The sequence below is a fragment of the Strongylocentrotus purpuratus genome, unplaced genomic scaffold (assembly GCF_000002235.5).
Source record: "Strongylocentrotus purpuratus isolate Spur 01 unplaced genomic scaffold, Spur_5.0 spur5_scaffold_6, whole genome shotgun sequence".
Lineage (NCBI taxonomy): Eukaryota > Metazoa > Echinodermata > Echinoidea > Camarodonta > Strongylocentrotidae > Strongylocentrotus > Strongylocentrotus purpuratus.
In genome coordinates, this window is record NW_022145612.1 from 60,936,406 (window position 1) to 60,951,391 (window position 14,986).

The 14,986-nt window shown below is 34.8% G+C and overlaps 1 protein-coding gene across 1 annotated transcript; it reads left to right on the forward strand.

Annotated features, from left to right (window-relative positions):
* Positions 1–7,467: 7,467 nt before the first annotated feature.
* On the forward strand, positions 7,468–14,830 carry LOC115929944 (neuropilin-1-like). Its single transcript, XM_031000109.1, has 7 exons — positions 7,468–7,708; positions 9,104–9,208; positions 12,703–12,882; positions 13,258–13,433; positions 13,984–14,226; positions 14,355–14,575; positions 14,825–14,830. The coding sequence occupies exons 2-7, from the start codon at positions 9,156–9,158 to the stop codon at positions 14,828–14,830; spliced, it is 879 nt and encodes a 292-aa protein (XP_030855969.1). The 5' UTR covers positions 7,468–7,708; positions 9,104–9,155.
* The last annotated feature ends 156 nt before the right edge of the window (positions 14,831–14,986 follow it).

Here is a 14,986-nt window from a genome sequence, read left to right on the forward strand (position 1 = left end):
TAAAGATATTGGTAAAAAATAGTCCTCTCGCCGGTAATGCAAGCACAACGCTTTGGATTTTAGAGTGTGACATACTAGGAATCAGAACGCCTGGAAATCATGATCATCATTACCAGAACACAACCTCTTCTTTTACCCTTTCATTGCCAGTGTCATGATCGCTAAAAATACCTATGAACATGTGCGATATTTCCGCCAAGCACCGTTGCTTCCAGTCTAAAGTTGTACATGTAGAAAAAACACACAAGCCACGTGCATAAACCGGTAAGGGTAGTGTGTCCACTTCCTTATTTGATACAAATAAAGAAATAAATTTGTTCAGATTTAGATTCAGATAGAAAATATTTATTTCCTTCTCGTACTCGATCGAATACAAAATTACATGTAAATCGCATACATTTTCACATTTTTCTGATTATACCCAGGGACGTGAGAGAGAAGGACTGGAATCAAGCCGCTCTCCTTTGACCCCATGCTCCAAGCCGCCGAAAAGTTATGCGCTAATCTGCAACTGTTGACCAGGTGGTGAGATAAAAGAGCGCATGAAATTTCAGGAGTTAGAATTCCTACATCAGAAAATGGTATCACTGCAACTGTTCGCTGTCCCTTCCAATGATTTCTCATCCATTGTTGAATGTGTAAAGAGTAGAACAAGCGAACACAAACTTGTGTACTTTCATCCTTTTTTAAACTTGAAAAATACAAAAAACACGCGAAAACACGCATTAGCAAACTTAATGTTATTGAAGATTGTAAACCATGGATCAAATAACGGGACATTAAAGCATGCACAAATTAGCGCATCATCCTAAAATATTGAGTTTTTGACAGGATGTAATTTTTCTTTTACAAACTCTGGCACACAAATTAAAGGAAGGACGGAGTTTTAAATTTGAAAATTTGTTTGATGCACTATTCCCAATAAAATCCCCATATAAAGTTTTTGATTTACACTGAAATTTTGCCGGTAATTTAATATTTTGTAATAAATGTAAAACTGGTGCCTGGCTTCCGAAAGTCCCCGCAGTGGAAGCGCGGTTCGGAGCATGGAACTTCAAAGCCAAGTGGAATGTTACACATCCCATTGTTACGCTTTAGAACTCAAGAATGCGTTTGAATAAATTACAAGAGTTTCGCCTCCTTTTCTTTCACCTCCCTGTTATACCGTATGGACCACAATTTAGCATTTACAGACTTCGAACGAGGCGAATTTAGTATACCATTTATTTTAAACTTTAATTTACATGTACCAATATTATCTTATAGGGAGATTTCATAACTGGTATTTTTTGGTTCAAAATCTTGAATGTGTAGGACTTTATACCTTTAAAAAACCAACAACACTGACACACTCACACTTCACAAATAGTATGGTTAATATACAAATAATGCGCTGTTGCGAGTGTGTTAGGGCACGGCTAGTGCACGGAGTTTAGTCAGTGCGCATAGGTGATAATTTTTATTTTTACTGGATTTTTTGTTTTCATAGGTTTTTATTCTTTTCTCTCAAAGAAAAATTGTACATTTATAACATTGGATACAAAATAACAAAATAATTTAACATAGGTCTTTATAAATTTACCAATGATCTTTTACATTTACATACAAAAGTTACACCTCTTCATTTTCCTTTGGAGACAAAAAAATTATATATATAAAAAAAGAGAAAAAGCTACAAAACACCTACTACCCCCCCCCCCCCCCACCCACACAACATTTAAACACATAACATGTACAACAGTATACAAAACACACACTAACATAGAACGAGCAAAAAAAAAAAAAAAAAAAAAAGAGAGAAGAGAGGAGGGTCAGGAAGTTGTATATTGAGGAAAAAAAACTGAAAACATTTATTCTAAACTTTCCAAAGCTTCCCATTTCCTTAAATGAATTGAAAGTGTGTCTCTTTCCATTGAAAGTTTTTTCTCTTCATTTCTATTTTCCAACAATCTATATTCTATTTCTATTGCTTTTGGAGGGTTTCCCTTCTCTCTACTGTGGAAAATCATATATTTAATCAAAATTAAAAAGTGGTTCAATAATTGCTCTGTTTTAAAAGTAGTGTCATCTATTCCTATATGAATTTCTTTCCAGGATAATTTCTTCAAAATTGGTAAATTAAGTCTATCTCCACATTTCCCCCAGACTTCCTTTATTGTATTACATTCAAAGAATACATGTTGATAAGTTTCTTCAAAATTTTTGCAAAATGAACACAAACCATTTTTATGGAACCTGAATCTATGTAAATGATGATTTGTATATAAAATATTATGCAATAATTTGAACTGAAATTCTCGCAGTTTACTACTTAAGGTACACATCCTTGGTTGAACATATATCTTTTCTACTTCTTTTCTTTGAATATTGTAAAGTGTCATTAAATTGCCGCCTGCCGAGTTTGTTTCTACATTCTTTTTAATTTGACTCTTATATACCATTTTTGCAGTTAAATCTTCAAATTTAAACACTTTCTTTGAAAAAATAAATTCTAAACTAAAGCCAGTGTGAATTGCCTTTCTAAAAGGTTGAACATTCTGTTTCCATTCATAAGGGGCTACTTTATTAATTTGTTTTACTTTATCAATTTACACTCTTCTCAAACCTAACATTATAAAATGAGCTTCAGGTTTCAATTCTCCATTTTCTTCACAAATGTGATGAATTCGATATATATTTAAAAAAAACAAAGTTTCCTCAAATAAGGTTTGACCTTCTAGTTGAATAAAATTATTATTATACAATATTTCATTCCCTTTGTATCTCTCTTCTGTTTTAACATATTCTTTCATATCTATCCATGCTTTCAGAAGATTCTGATAAAAGGAAGGTAACATAAGTTTCACTGTATCTCTCCAATAATTGCAATAAAATATTAAATTACCTCCTATCGGTCTCATTAAATATTTAAAGTATTGTTTCCATTTGATATCATGAGTTCCTGTTACAAGCCTTTTTATCCACATTATCCTTTGTGCTTTTACAAACAACCTAAAATTCATCATTTTGAGCCCACCCTGCTGATAGTCTAACATCATTGTACTTCTTTTAATTTTATCTTTACCTCTCCACAAAAAAATCAAAACATATTACTTCCATTTCTTTGTATACCCACTCTGGAACTGGCATTAGTGATGTTACATATTTTTGTCAATTTAGAGTATCCATATACTTTCATCAATTGAATTTTACCCATTAAAGTTAGGTCACGCTGTTTCCACCACGTCAGTAGTTTTTTAATTTTGCTCAATATTTCCTTATAATTCATTTTTTCCTTGATATCTACATGAACTGAAAAATAAACACCTAATATTTTAACAGCATCTACAAGTTTCCCAAACGGAAATGTATTATTAAACACCTGTGGCCCCAGGGGCAGAATATATGTCTTATCCTTGTTTAACTTTAATCCTGATATTTTATAAAAACCTTCTAAAACGTGTTCTATTTCCTTAACTGAACTCATATCTTTGATGAAGAGTGTTATATCATCAGCATATAATACTTGCTTTATTTCTGTATTTCCAAAACAAATTCCTTTTACCAATTGATTATTTCTAATCATATGAGCTAAAATTTCAATGCATAAAATGAACAGGTATGGAGATAATGGGTCTCCTTGTCTAATTCCTCTTTCAACTTTAAAATAACCTGTTGATGCGTTTCCATTCATAACACAACTTTCAGTATTAGTATAAAGTATATTCACCCATTTACAAAACAATGGTCCAAACCCAAATGAATTTAAGACTTTGTATAGAAAACAATGAGAAACAGAGTCGAATGCCTTTTCAAAATCTAAGGCCATCAAAAAAGCATTTTCCTTATAAAAAGAAGTATGAAAAATCATGTCATCTATTATTCTTATGGCTTCTCCAATGTTTCTATTCTTAACATAGCCAAGTTAATCAGAAGATACAATATCAGGTAAAATTTCTTGCAATCTCTTTGAAAGTATCTTTGTTAAAATTTTATAATCCACATTTAAAAGAGAAATCGGTCTGTAATTCTTAATAAAGTCTGAATCTTTATCTTTTTTATGTATCAAGGTGATAACTGCTTGTCTCTGAGAGGCTGATAGTTCTCCATGATTAAAGGCTTCATTAAAAGATGCAAGGATTAGATCTCCAATTACCGGCCAAAATTTAAGATAAAACTCTACACTTAAGCCATCATTTCCTGGTGATTTATTTAATTTCATATTTTTTAATATTTCTATACATTCCCTTTCTACTATCTTTTCTTCACCTAAACCCCTTAAGGTCTCGTTCAATTTTGGCATGTTACTAGGGAAAAATTCTAAACCTCCATCTAGTACAACTTTTATTTTTTTTTATACAACTGACTGTAAAACTGTTTTATTCCCTCGACAATTTCTTTTTCCTTAGTTACAATCTTTCCGTTTACGTTTAATTTCTGTATTACACTTTTCTTTCTATTTGCTTCCATGAGCTGTTTAAAAAATGCTGTATTCTTCTCTCCACATTCATACCAAGAAGCCCTTGATCGTATTTTTAAACCTTCATTAATATAGTCATAAAATACTCTTAGTTGTTGTTTCTTAATTTTCAGTTGTTCAAGGATATCTTTATAATGTACATTATTGATTGATAGTAAATTCTCTTCCAAGTCTTCAATTTCTTTTTCTGGCTTTTCTATTTTTTCCTTCCTTTGCCTTGCCTTTTCTTTGAAAATTTAGTTGTAAACCTGCGTATTTCCATTTTGATATAGTCCCATAATACTCTCTTGTCTTTTATCTCAGATAACATTTTGTTCTTTAAAGTCTGTATTTCTTCCTTCATCTTTAAAACATAGTCTCTATCATTTACCAAGCTATTATTGAACTTCCAATAACCCCTTTTACCCTGAAATTGTCCAGACGTTCTATCATGCAGAACCAAATTAACAGCTGAATGGTCGGGTGCTAAGGAGGGAATAATGTCACATTTGGATGTTATCTGTTCTAAATTCTCTGATATAATGAAATAATCCAAACGGCTTTGCATAAATGGATTCCCTTGTCTATAAGTATATTGTTTTTTATCTTTATTTTTATTTCTCCATACATCTCTTAATTTAAATTCATCCATGAATTCTTCTAATTTGCTACTGAATTTTGATTGCTTCTTTGTAACTTGTCCAAAATAATCTAAGTTCTTGTCTCTAATAACATTAAAATCACCTCCAAGAACTACTTGGTTCCCTTCTGAATTGTTTCTATACAACAACTCCCTTAAATCCATTAAACATTTTATTTGCTCCCCTTCGTTATTTCCAGTAGGAAAATAAACATTTCCTAGCAACATCTTCTGACCTTGTTTATTACTTTTAATCAATAAATATCTTCCATTTATGTCTGCACAAGTGTCACTAATTTCAATGTCTAACTTACTATTTATTAATACCAAAACTCCTCTACTGTGGCTTGTACCATGACTAAAGATACATTTCCCGCCCCACTCCAATTGCCATTTCTTTTCGATATCAGGTGTACTGTATGTTTCTTGTAAGTATATTATATCTATAGACTTTGTCCTAAACCAATTAAACATTTTTTCTCGTTTGCTTCTATCTCTAATTCCCCTCACGTTTAGTGTGAGATAGTTACATGAAAACAAGTTCCCTTTATTATCCATCTTTTTGTTGTTGAAATAAACCCGTATCTATATATGAGCTGGGACCCTCTATAAATTCCGACCTTGCAGATAAAGGGATCATCTCTTGGCAAATTAATATTTTTAATGAAACAACTTCACGACCCTCTCCCCTACCAGAAAGGAAACTAAGAAAGAAAAAGAATATGTATAAATACCTGAGACTACTACAAATATTCGAGAACCCACATTTGAAAAACAAAAAAAGAAAAGGAAAGAAAAGGAAAAGAACACAAGGAAACATAAGATGACTACATGAAACAGACAAATAACAGAGTTCGCGTGGTGAATCATACATAATGATTAGCCAGACTGCCTTTGCAAACGTTGCATGGCAGTCCCCTCCCCCTCTCCCCTCTCCCCTAATTTAGCTTTCCTACTTATTTGTCATAAATAATAATAAATAATTACAGTGCTTATATAGCGCCTAACACTTACTTTGTCAGAAGTCTCTAAGCGCTCTACAATAATGCAACATAATTACCCTGGCTTTAGCAGTGCAGCTGTTACGCGCCTGCAATTGAAAATTATGCACTGTCTGACCTTTGTTTCTACATTTCCTTGTTAAAAAAAAATAAAAAAAATATCTTCCTGCAAATCTACTACATCATGGTCTTTTTCCATGTAAAGGTTAATCAAAAAAAAAAAAAAAAAGGATAAACCATCCTCTATGCTATCTCCATCTCAATTCAAAACTTTTCTATCCTGCCTTCATTGTATAACGCTTACAATTCAAGACTATGCCATATCTCCCCTTCTTTCTACCTTCAACAGTTCTCAAAACAAATACATTACGTGATAATGCACGCGCCTGCAGGGCAGCTGCGTTATCGCACTGGAACTGCCCTAACAAACGAGCGAAACAGTGTATTATTTGTTTTATAAGACGGGTTAGCAATTCATTCTTAGAATAAAGTCTACATCTAGAGTATAGATAGATATTAGATCTAGATCTAAGTTTAGATCTCACTAGATCTAGGTCTAGAATATTTTAACTTTAGATCTAGATATATCAGGTTACTCTGCAAAAGTAACAGATTGAATTACGCGAAAGCGACATCGGCAGGTATTGAGTGTCTTATCAAATTTTGATGGGAGCTTTTTTTTGCACGGTGGGAAAAACTAACACACGCCCACGTGATGTCACCAATCGGATTGCTTAGATTCCAAAACCCGTCTTATAAAAGGAAATAATCATCATGATAATTAATTAAGGCCGTTAACGAGCGTAATAATGTAAGTAAGTACTTCCTGTAAAATAATAACGACGCTAATAGGCCTATTTGTTATAATATAGACATGCACTTTAGATTTTTTTTTTTAAATATGAGAATAAGTCTTATTTAAACAATTCAATTTATTTCTCCACAAATTAATGCCAAACATAGAAAAATACATTAAAAAAAATACATATATACGATACAAAAATAAAACATGTACAGCACATATAAAGCGACTCCATATGGTACAATGCATGTTTAAAAAGAAAAACAAATCAGCAAATGTAGAAGGGGTAGTCAAAAATCAAAAATACCCCCAATAATAAAAGAAGATTATACAATTAAAAGTAAATAAAAGGTCAAATGATGAGGTGGTACTAATATGTGAAAGACAAGCGAGAAAATATCAACAGCAAAACCTTTTGAAGATTAGAGGAGAAATAACACAGCAACAGGTATTTGACACAACGTTCATGGTGATCAGGTAAAATTTACATTCTTTAACGCTTTCTGCTGATAAAACAAAAAATGACAACAATAACAGAAACTTAACCTTATTCTCGGTATTACGGCGGTCCTCGTCTATAACACCCTCCCGCATAAAGTACGTAGAGGCATAATCAACACGGCTCAGATTACGTGTTTGTAGATTGTAGTGTGTGCGGAGAGCGAGACGGCAAATTTAGACTTTAATACAATGATCTCTGGACCCGATAGTCATTGATAGTGGTGGCCGGGAAATCAAACTGATAATATAGATTCTTCTCTTGGCATTCTGAATCTTCTCTCTGGAAATTATTTATGGACTTTACCTTGAATTCAGCGGTGAAATAGGTAAGTTTGATTGTTTTACTTTCGGGGTATGGTGATCAAATGTGTAATCATTGTTTAATACGATCGTTGAGCTATTGATAATCGTTTCACGATAATTATGATAACGTTACAAATAGGTCTAACAATATGAGAGATTGGGAAACGTCTTATACATTGTTATGCATGCAATTTGTTACTAGTTGCGCTTTATACCCAATATTATGTTTGTAAAAACAACTGTAAATTAATTCTATCATGCACAGTACAATTAATTAAGTGAAAAGATGCGTAAAAGTTTTAGTGAAAGAAGTGAATGCGTATAGAAAAGATTAATTCTTCTCCATTGCTCTTCTTTTACATGTTGATGGTTGAAAAAATTCTATCCTGTCAGTTAATTCATCGGGATTATTCCAAACCAGCCGTTCTGGCTGTTTTAATATTGTACCACTCCGAGTATACATACAGTTATATCTCTTTTTAATACAAAGGTATTCATCGCTCTTTTATTTCGGTGTCCGAGAAAATAGCATCGTAATGATTCTGACAAAATTTGCTATTTTCTTAAGCTGGCACGAACCAGCAACATACATTACACCACTTTCCTTGATAAACATTCAACACCAAGTTTTTAGATTGGGCTGTTTGTCGAATGTAGGTCTAGTTCTAGGTATTACGTCCATCACAAATAAGCCACAGTAGTCACGTACATAAATGGTTGTATAAAATTGACTTCCCTAAACTAGCTCAATGAATCGTTATATTGTGACCTTTGACTTGATTCGGAGAAATAATACCACTTGAGAACTGACGTCATAATACTGATGATTCATACAGTCAATATAATTATAACACGATAACAAGCGTACACGTACTTTATGATGAATGTTTAAGAGATCTGTATGTAGAATAACACATTGTTGTACTCCTATGCCATTTACAATGAACTGCAAAACAGTATATCTTAAACGTATTGTTAGAGCTAACTATATTTTCCATGGTTATACCTGTTTATATGTGTTTTAAGTTTTGTTCATTGCGTGTAAGTGTAAGTATTTCTTTTGTTAGTAAGACGTACATAACTAACTGAAATTTGAACATATTAATTCTACTGTATAAGCTGCTAAGGAAGATCTATGAGAGAACGGAAGCACTGTCAGGTTATAAAGTTGATTCTAATAACATGATCTCTGACAAGCACAAATACACAAAGGTACAAGAAGAATCTAAGTCACAATTTTTACAAAAACCAATGAAAAAGTTAATACGTATAATTATATCTATTCAGTCGTAATCATTGGACTTTTGATCAAACAAACAAACATAAAAACACAATCTTGTACTAAATGTCAGTTATGTTTAAACTAGCATATCTATAGTTCCTGTTTTATTTGTGCTCATAATTTCTCGATGTTGCAGTGATATCATCAGTTCAGGATCTGCTCAAGGAATCGTCCGACGAGGACCTACTATGGTGTACACGACTCTGCTAATCGCCGGAGTAGCCTATATCTTCCTCGCATTGTAAGTTGGACACTTTAAAGATTCAAACAAAATCATAAATGAAGCAAGAATGCATACATGTATAATTATGACTGAAGAAAAATATTTTTATACATATGGAGATTTAAAAAAAGAAGAAGTAGGCAGCAGTTACCACAGTTATATTGTACACCGGTGGCGGATCGTGTGAGGGGTATCAACATTTAAAGGGATCCGATAACTTTGTCTCAGATTCTAAAACAAAATCCTGCAAACAAAATCCTGCTCATGCAGCAATGATAATTATAAACCTTTAGCTCAGTCAGGAACCCCATGACTTTTACAAGCTGATCTTCTGTCTGATTATCAAGATATTTATGAGTGGAAATCGAAACCAAATTTTGCGTTTTCCTAACGGTTTTCATAACTCTACAGTCTATTGTGGAAAACGAGTGGCGTAAAACCGGTCACTCAAAGATTTTTTACTTTTTGAGGCACTTCTTGATCATTTTGAATCGCGATTTCTTTTTTATAGGGCTTCAATATTACACCATATCACAGACACTGATAACACGTAGGGCCGTGCATCTCAGATTTAACATCGTTAAACGATGCCTTTAAAGATACTATGTATTATTTGCAGCCAACATCAAATTCTGTAGAACTTTGAAGGAATTATGAATATGCCATGTATGCCCTATCTGTGAAATTTAAACGTTAGCAGTGTCCTAATATTCAAATTATGCAAGGAAACCCGTTTACTTGCTAGACTTCACTGTCAGACACTATTGAGTGACTGGCTGGCTTCTTTGCTTCTTTGGTAATAACATACATACAATGAGCTGTAAAGGGTACATGAGCATTTGTCTACATCAATAGCCCACTTCTTGTTATGGTCAAAATTAATCTGATTTAATCTTTGCGCAGCATAAAACATACGATCATTCGGTACAATGGTCTACAAATCAGACTATTACTTACTGGCTCTATAGCTCTTAAGTCGATTCAACAGCTAATAGTCGTTATTTGTCTACTTAAAGACATTTTCAAGCCTCCTTTTTGTTAGGGAAGTTCTAAATTAGTATTATCTTTCAAATGCCGTTGGAATTTAACCTTTTCATTTTTTTGGCCTCCAAATGGGACATAGTACCTTTAAAAGAAATCCAACCTAATGAAAGCAGAAAATATAGTGAAACAAGGTGGCGAGAGTTTTCAATAGTTTGGTCCAATAATAAGGGGAGTTTTTAATGTTTGAAATATGAGATCACTAAGTCTATTCGAATCTCAAATTGGCAATTTGGTCAATGGATTGTGACGTAGTCACAGACAACTCTCCCGTTTGCCGCGTACAACAATTTATTAATGGCTGTTTTCTCCTTAGTGGTTTGGCTGTGGAGTATTACTCAAATTCATTGGTCTTCTAAACAATAAAATACCCTCTCCTGAGTCTTATATTTTATAATGTGAAGATAATTTTTGTCATTTTATGTGTTAAAACAAATCAAAAAAGTTGTCCAGCAGACCGGCACTTGTCACAGTGACAGTACCGATCAAGCCAATTTGAAGTACTGAAGCGTTTGGTGATCATGGTGATTACAACTTTCAAAAAGTCATACATTTTTTTTCTTCCCGATTTCATTAAAACTTTTACTTGTCTGCTTCCCTGATGTTTCTGCTTTCTTTTAGCGTAGTTGTCTAGTAAGGTTGGAAACTCTTTTAATTACTCTTATTTTAATTCCTCCCTGATCTGAGTTAATTCTAAAACAAACACATAAATGCCTGAGACTGAGTTACTCTGGTCATGGACTACTACATGCCTACATACGTATTCGAAACAGAAAAGATTCTCATTGATTCACTCCAGCTGTAGCATTACCTATATTTCCTGTTTCATGGCATTGATACAATCTAACCCGGAAATTTACAAAAGAACAGAAGGGAAGTTCAGTTTCCTGATTTGGGCCAAATCTGCGAAGGGAATTTATTTTCATAACTGATTATGTTTGTGTGAATATGGCCAGTGTTTTCACCAAGACTACTTCATAATAAACTTCAATTTTCGTGATCTCCTCTCTTTAGAAAGATAGTTTCCAAATTCATTCAGTTATTGACTCTTGGGGGCAAGACCCAAACCCGAAGAAGACAAAAAGTAATTTGTATTTGGTGTTAAAGGTACTATGTCCCTTTTGCAGCCAACCTCAAATTCTGTAGAACTTTGCAGGAATTATGAATATGTCATGTATGTCCTATCTGTGAAATGTAAACGTTAGCAGTGTCCTAATATTCAAATTTTGCAAGGAAACCTGTTTACTTGCTAGACTTGCTAGACACTGTCAGACACTATTGAGTGAGTGACTAGCTTTTTCTTCTTTGGTAACATACATAAAATGAGCTGTAAAGGGTACATGAGCATTTGTCTACATCAATAACCCACTTCTTGTGATGGCCCAAATTGAACTGATTGAATCTTTGCGCAGCATAAAACGTATGACCATTCGGTACAATGGTCTGAAAATCGAGACTATTACTTTTTGGCTCTATAGCTCCTAAGTCGATTTGACAACTAATAGTCATTATTTTCCCACTTGAAGAAATTTTCGAGCCCCACCTTTTTTAGGGAAGTTCTAAATTAGTATTATCTTTCAAATGCCGTTGGAATTTAACCTTTTCATTTTTTAGGCCTGCAAATGGGACATAGTACCTTTAAATACAAATGATAGATAGCTAATATCTTGTTTGATTTCCCAATGCCATACAGAGGACATTTACCGTGTCTAGGTAAAAGTTCATTATATTTATGATCACAGTACTCTACTAACAAGTGCAGTGCACAATGGTGAAACAAAGATATAATATTGAAGCCTTGTTTATCATACCTAAACGATACAAGCCTCTGAATATCACAAACGTTATATCGGACTTGCCCTTTATCTGGCTGCTGTAAATACAATTCTTAGAGAAAGCCCCATGGGACGTACGGATTCTAGTAACATCCTAAGGACACAAGCGCATTTGACTTTGTACACCGGTTTCTCTATTAACAAAAATATGACTCACTGAGTCATTCTAGTTCATTCAAGATATTATATACATGTACCCACATATTTATTTCTATATTTGTAATACATGTATGCATATATGCATTTAAAATATTCTGGCTCCCCTCTCTCTCTCTCTCTCTTCCGCTTCCACCCCTCCTTCCGCTCTCCATGCTTCTCTCTCTCTCTCTCTCTCTCTTTTTTTCTCTCTCTCTACATATGTGATCAGGGCAGTGTAACATAACAAGTCGGAATTTAAATGTATCGCCCCAAAATTAACTGTACCCCTTTTAATCAACTACTATAGTATATAAGTTTATCCGTGTTTAATAGCGAGCCGTGTAATGAATAGGAAACATCAAACATAAAAGTTATTGAGAGAAAGTTACATTTAAATCAATTAATCATTACTTTTCCATGCATTTGAGCACATCACTAGGGATATGTGTCCTTTTGTTATCCTTCTAACTTGTCTTGAAACACTTTTTTTTTGTAAAGGCAAGCGGTCGACGCTCAAATCCATAATGTCTCGGCTGGTTCGGGAACAATCCAATCTCCAAACTTTCCACGCTGGTACCCTAATCTAGAGCTGATCGAATGGAGGATACAGAGTCCACCAAACACACACATCCGGCTCCGCTTCCTACTTTTCAAATTGGAAGAAAGTGACGACTGTGTGTAAGTGTTTTGATTTTGGTTTATGGCTCACTTACTTTTAAAAGGTATAATGGTGTTACAGGCATGTTTGTGTGTGGGAGAGTAAAAGGTGAAGGGGGGGGGGGGGTCCCGTTGGCGGATTATGCTTCACCTAACTTATGTTTGGTAGAAGCGCCATAAATAATGTCGGTACATGTAGTATAATTAAATTATCTTTTAAAAGTACTTTGGCAAGTTTAAGAGATTTTTCATATCTTTAGTTAAATATCAATGTTCAGTCTCAGTCCATGACTTAGTTCACATGTACATGTATGCCAAGTGCTTTGTAAATACATCAAATTTACCTTCTCGTCCAAAATATTGATGCAACTATGATAGCCTTTAATTCCCCCACAGTGCAGATGCATTGTTTGTTTACGACGGAATTGGTGACAGCGGGTCACCGTTCTTAGGCCGTTTTTGTGGAAGTGGGCTTCCACCGATGTTGGAGTCCAGTTCCTCGTTGATGACTGTACGATTTGTGTCAGATTTTCAAGAACAATATGACGGATTCGTTCTCACGTATGAGGTCGGTAAGTAAGAGGATATTAACAGTTTTTATCATTTTAAATATCTAAAGATTTTACAAATCCATTTTAGAATTGTGTATAGGCCCTCATCTACTGTCATCAGTTCATATTGGCATGGCAGATAATCGATACAATCTTTGACGATGCTAGTTCTGTCCATTATAGTTCTTGTCGGTATGACTGGGCTCATCTTGGGCCTCGTGTCCTGGGATGTTCATTCTGAAGGTGTGACATAGAGCTGTTCCAGGAATTTACCATGAGCCCCCTCTTTGCTGAAAGCTAGATTTTACAGAATCACCCCCACCCATTCGACCCGAAAAGAAGAAAATGCATTGGTAAATATCCCTTACTGAATAATGATCAAACTGCCAATGATTTCGGATATTGCGGTGAAATGCCCAATTGCCCATTGGAGTTTAAATATTTTTGCTGTCTGGAACTTCCATTTAGATTACATATGTCTATATTCTTTGTAATAGCCCTACTCTTTTCATACTCCACAAATCTGCGTAGTCGTATTGATAGGCACCTTAATGTCCTCTCCCCCATTCAGTGGACGATATACTCGGATCACGGATAGTATGGACGGAAGTACATCCGGACACCGAGATGGTCCGGTTATCCAGTCTCGGTGCTGATCCGCTCAACATGATTACACCCGAAGGAACTCTCCAATCGACAATCACCACCGAGTTCCACTATCGAGTGTCCCGGGGGTCCTGGGGTGCAGTGGCCATCAACTATGGCCAACAGCACATCTTCTGGAGCGACCGAGGGCTGAAAAGAATCATTGCTGGTGAGTACGTAATTTATTTCCAGAGAGAAACATGCATACATTGATCAACAATAATAAATAGGTTTATTGCAAAAGCAAAGAAAATTGCTTTTGAAAGAAGATAATAATTCTTTCCGATTGCTGCTCAGGGACAATTGGAGAAAATTCTCGGGCTCGGGCGTTTTTCGAAGGCACCTCCGATTCCGTCAATGGAATCGCCGTCGACTGGCTGACGGGTAACGTATACTGGACCGATGCTGTATATGACTGGATCCTGTTACATAGTTCGGATGGATCTCGGTACGATATCGTGGTCGATGAGGGACTAGATCAACCAGGAGGCATAGCGGTCCATCCTATCAGAAGGTTGGTAAAGAGCATTCAAATATCGTAGGTCTAGACATCAAGTGGGGAAGCAGCATCAAATGGGCGAAAGCACGAATTTACTCGATGTATGAATGGCAAATTGATAAGGCAGTCAGCTAGGGGGAGAGTGTGGGAGGGAGGGTCATAATATCTTTTCACATGCTTTTGCCCCTCTCCCATTATTTTCCATTTCCTTGTCTTTTTTTTTCTCCATTTAATTTCTTTTCCTTTTTCTTTCTGTTTTCCATCGAAGGGATAAGTGCCCCTTACCCTACTTCAGGCTACGCCACAGGAAGAACAAATATATTCATTTTTAAAAACTCAATTCGTCATCTGTCACCTTCTACATAGCCAAACTGGTACCATTTTGATCATTCCCCCAACAAATTATTCATAAAAAACAGTAACTGAAAGA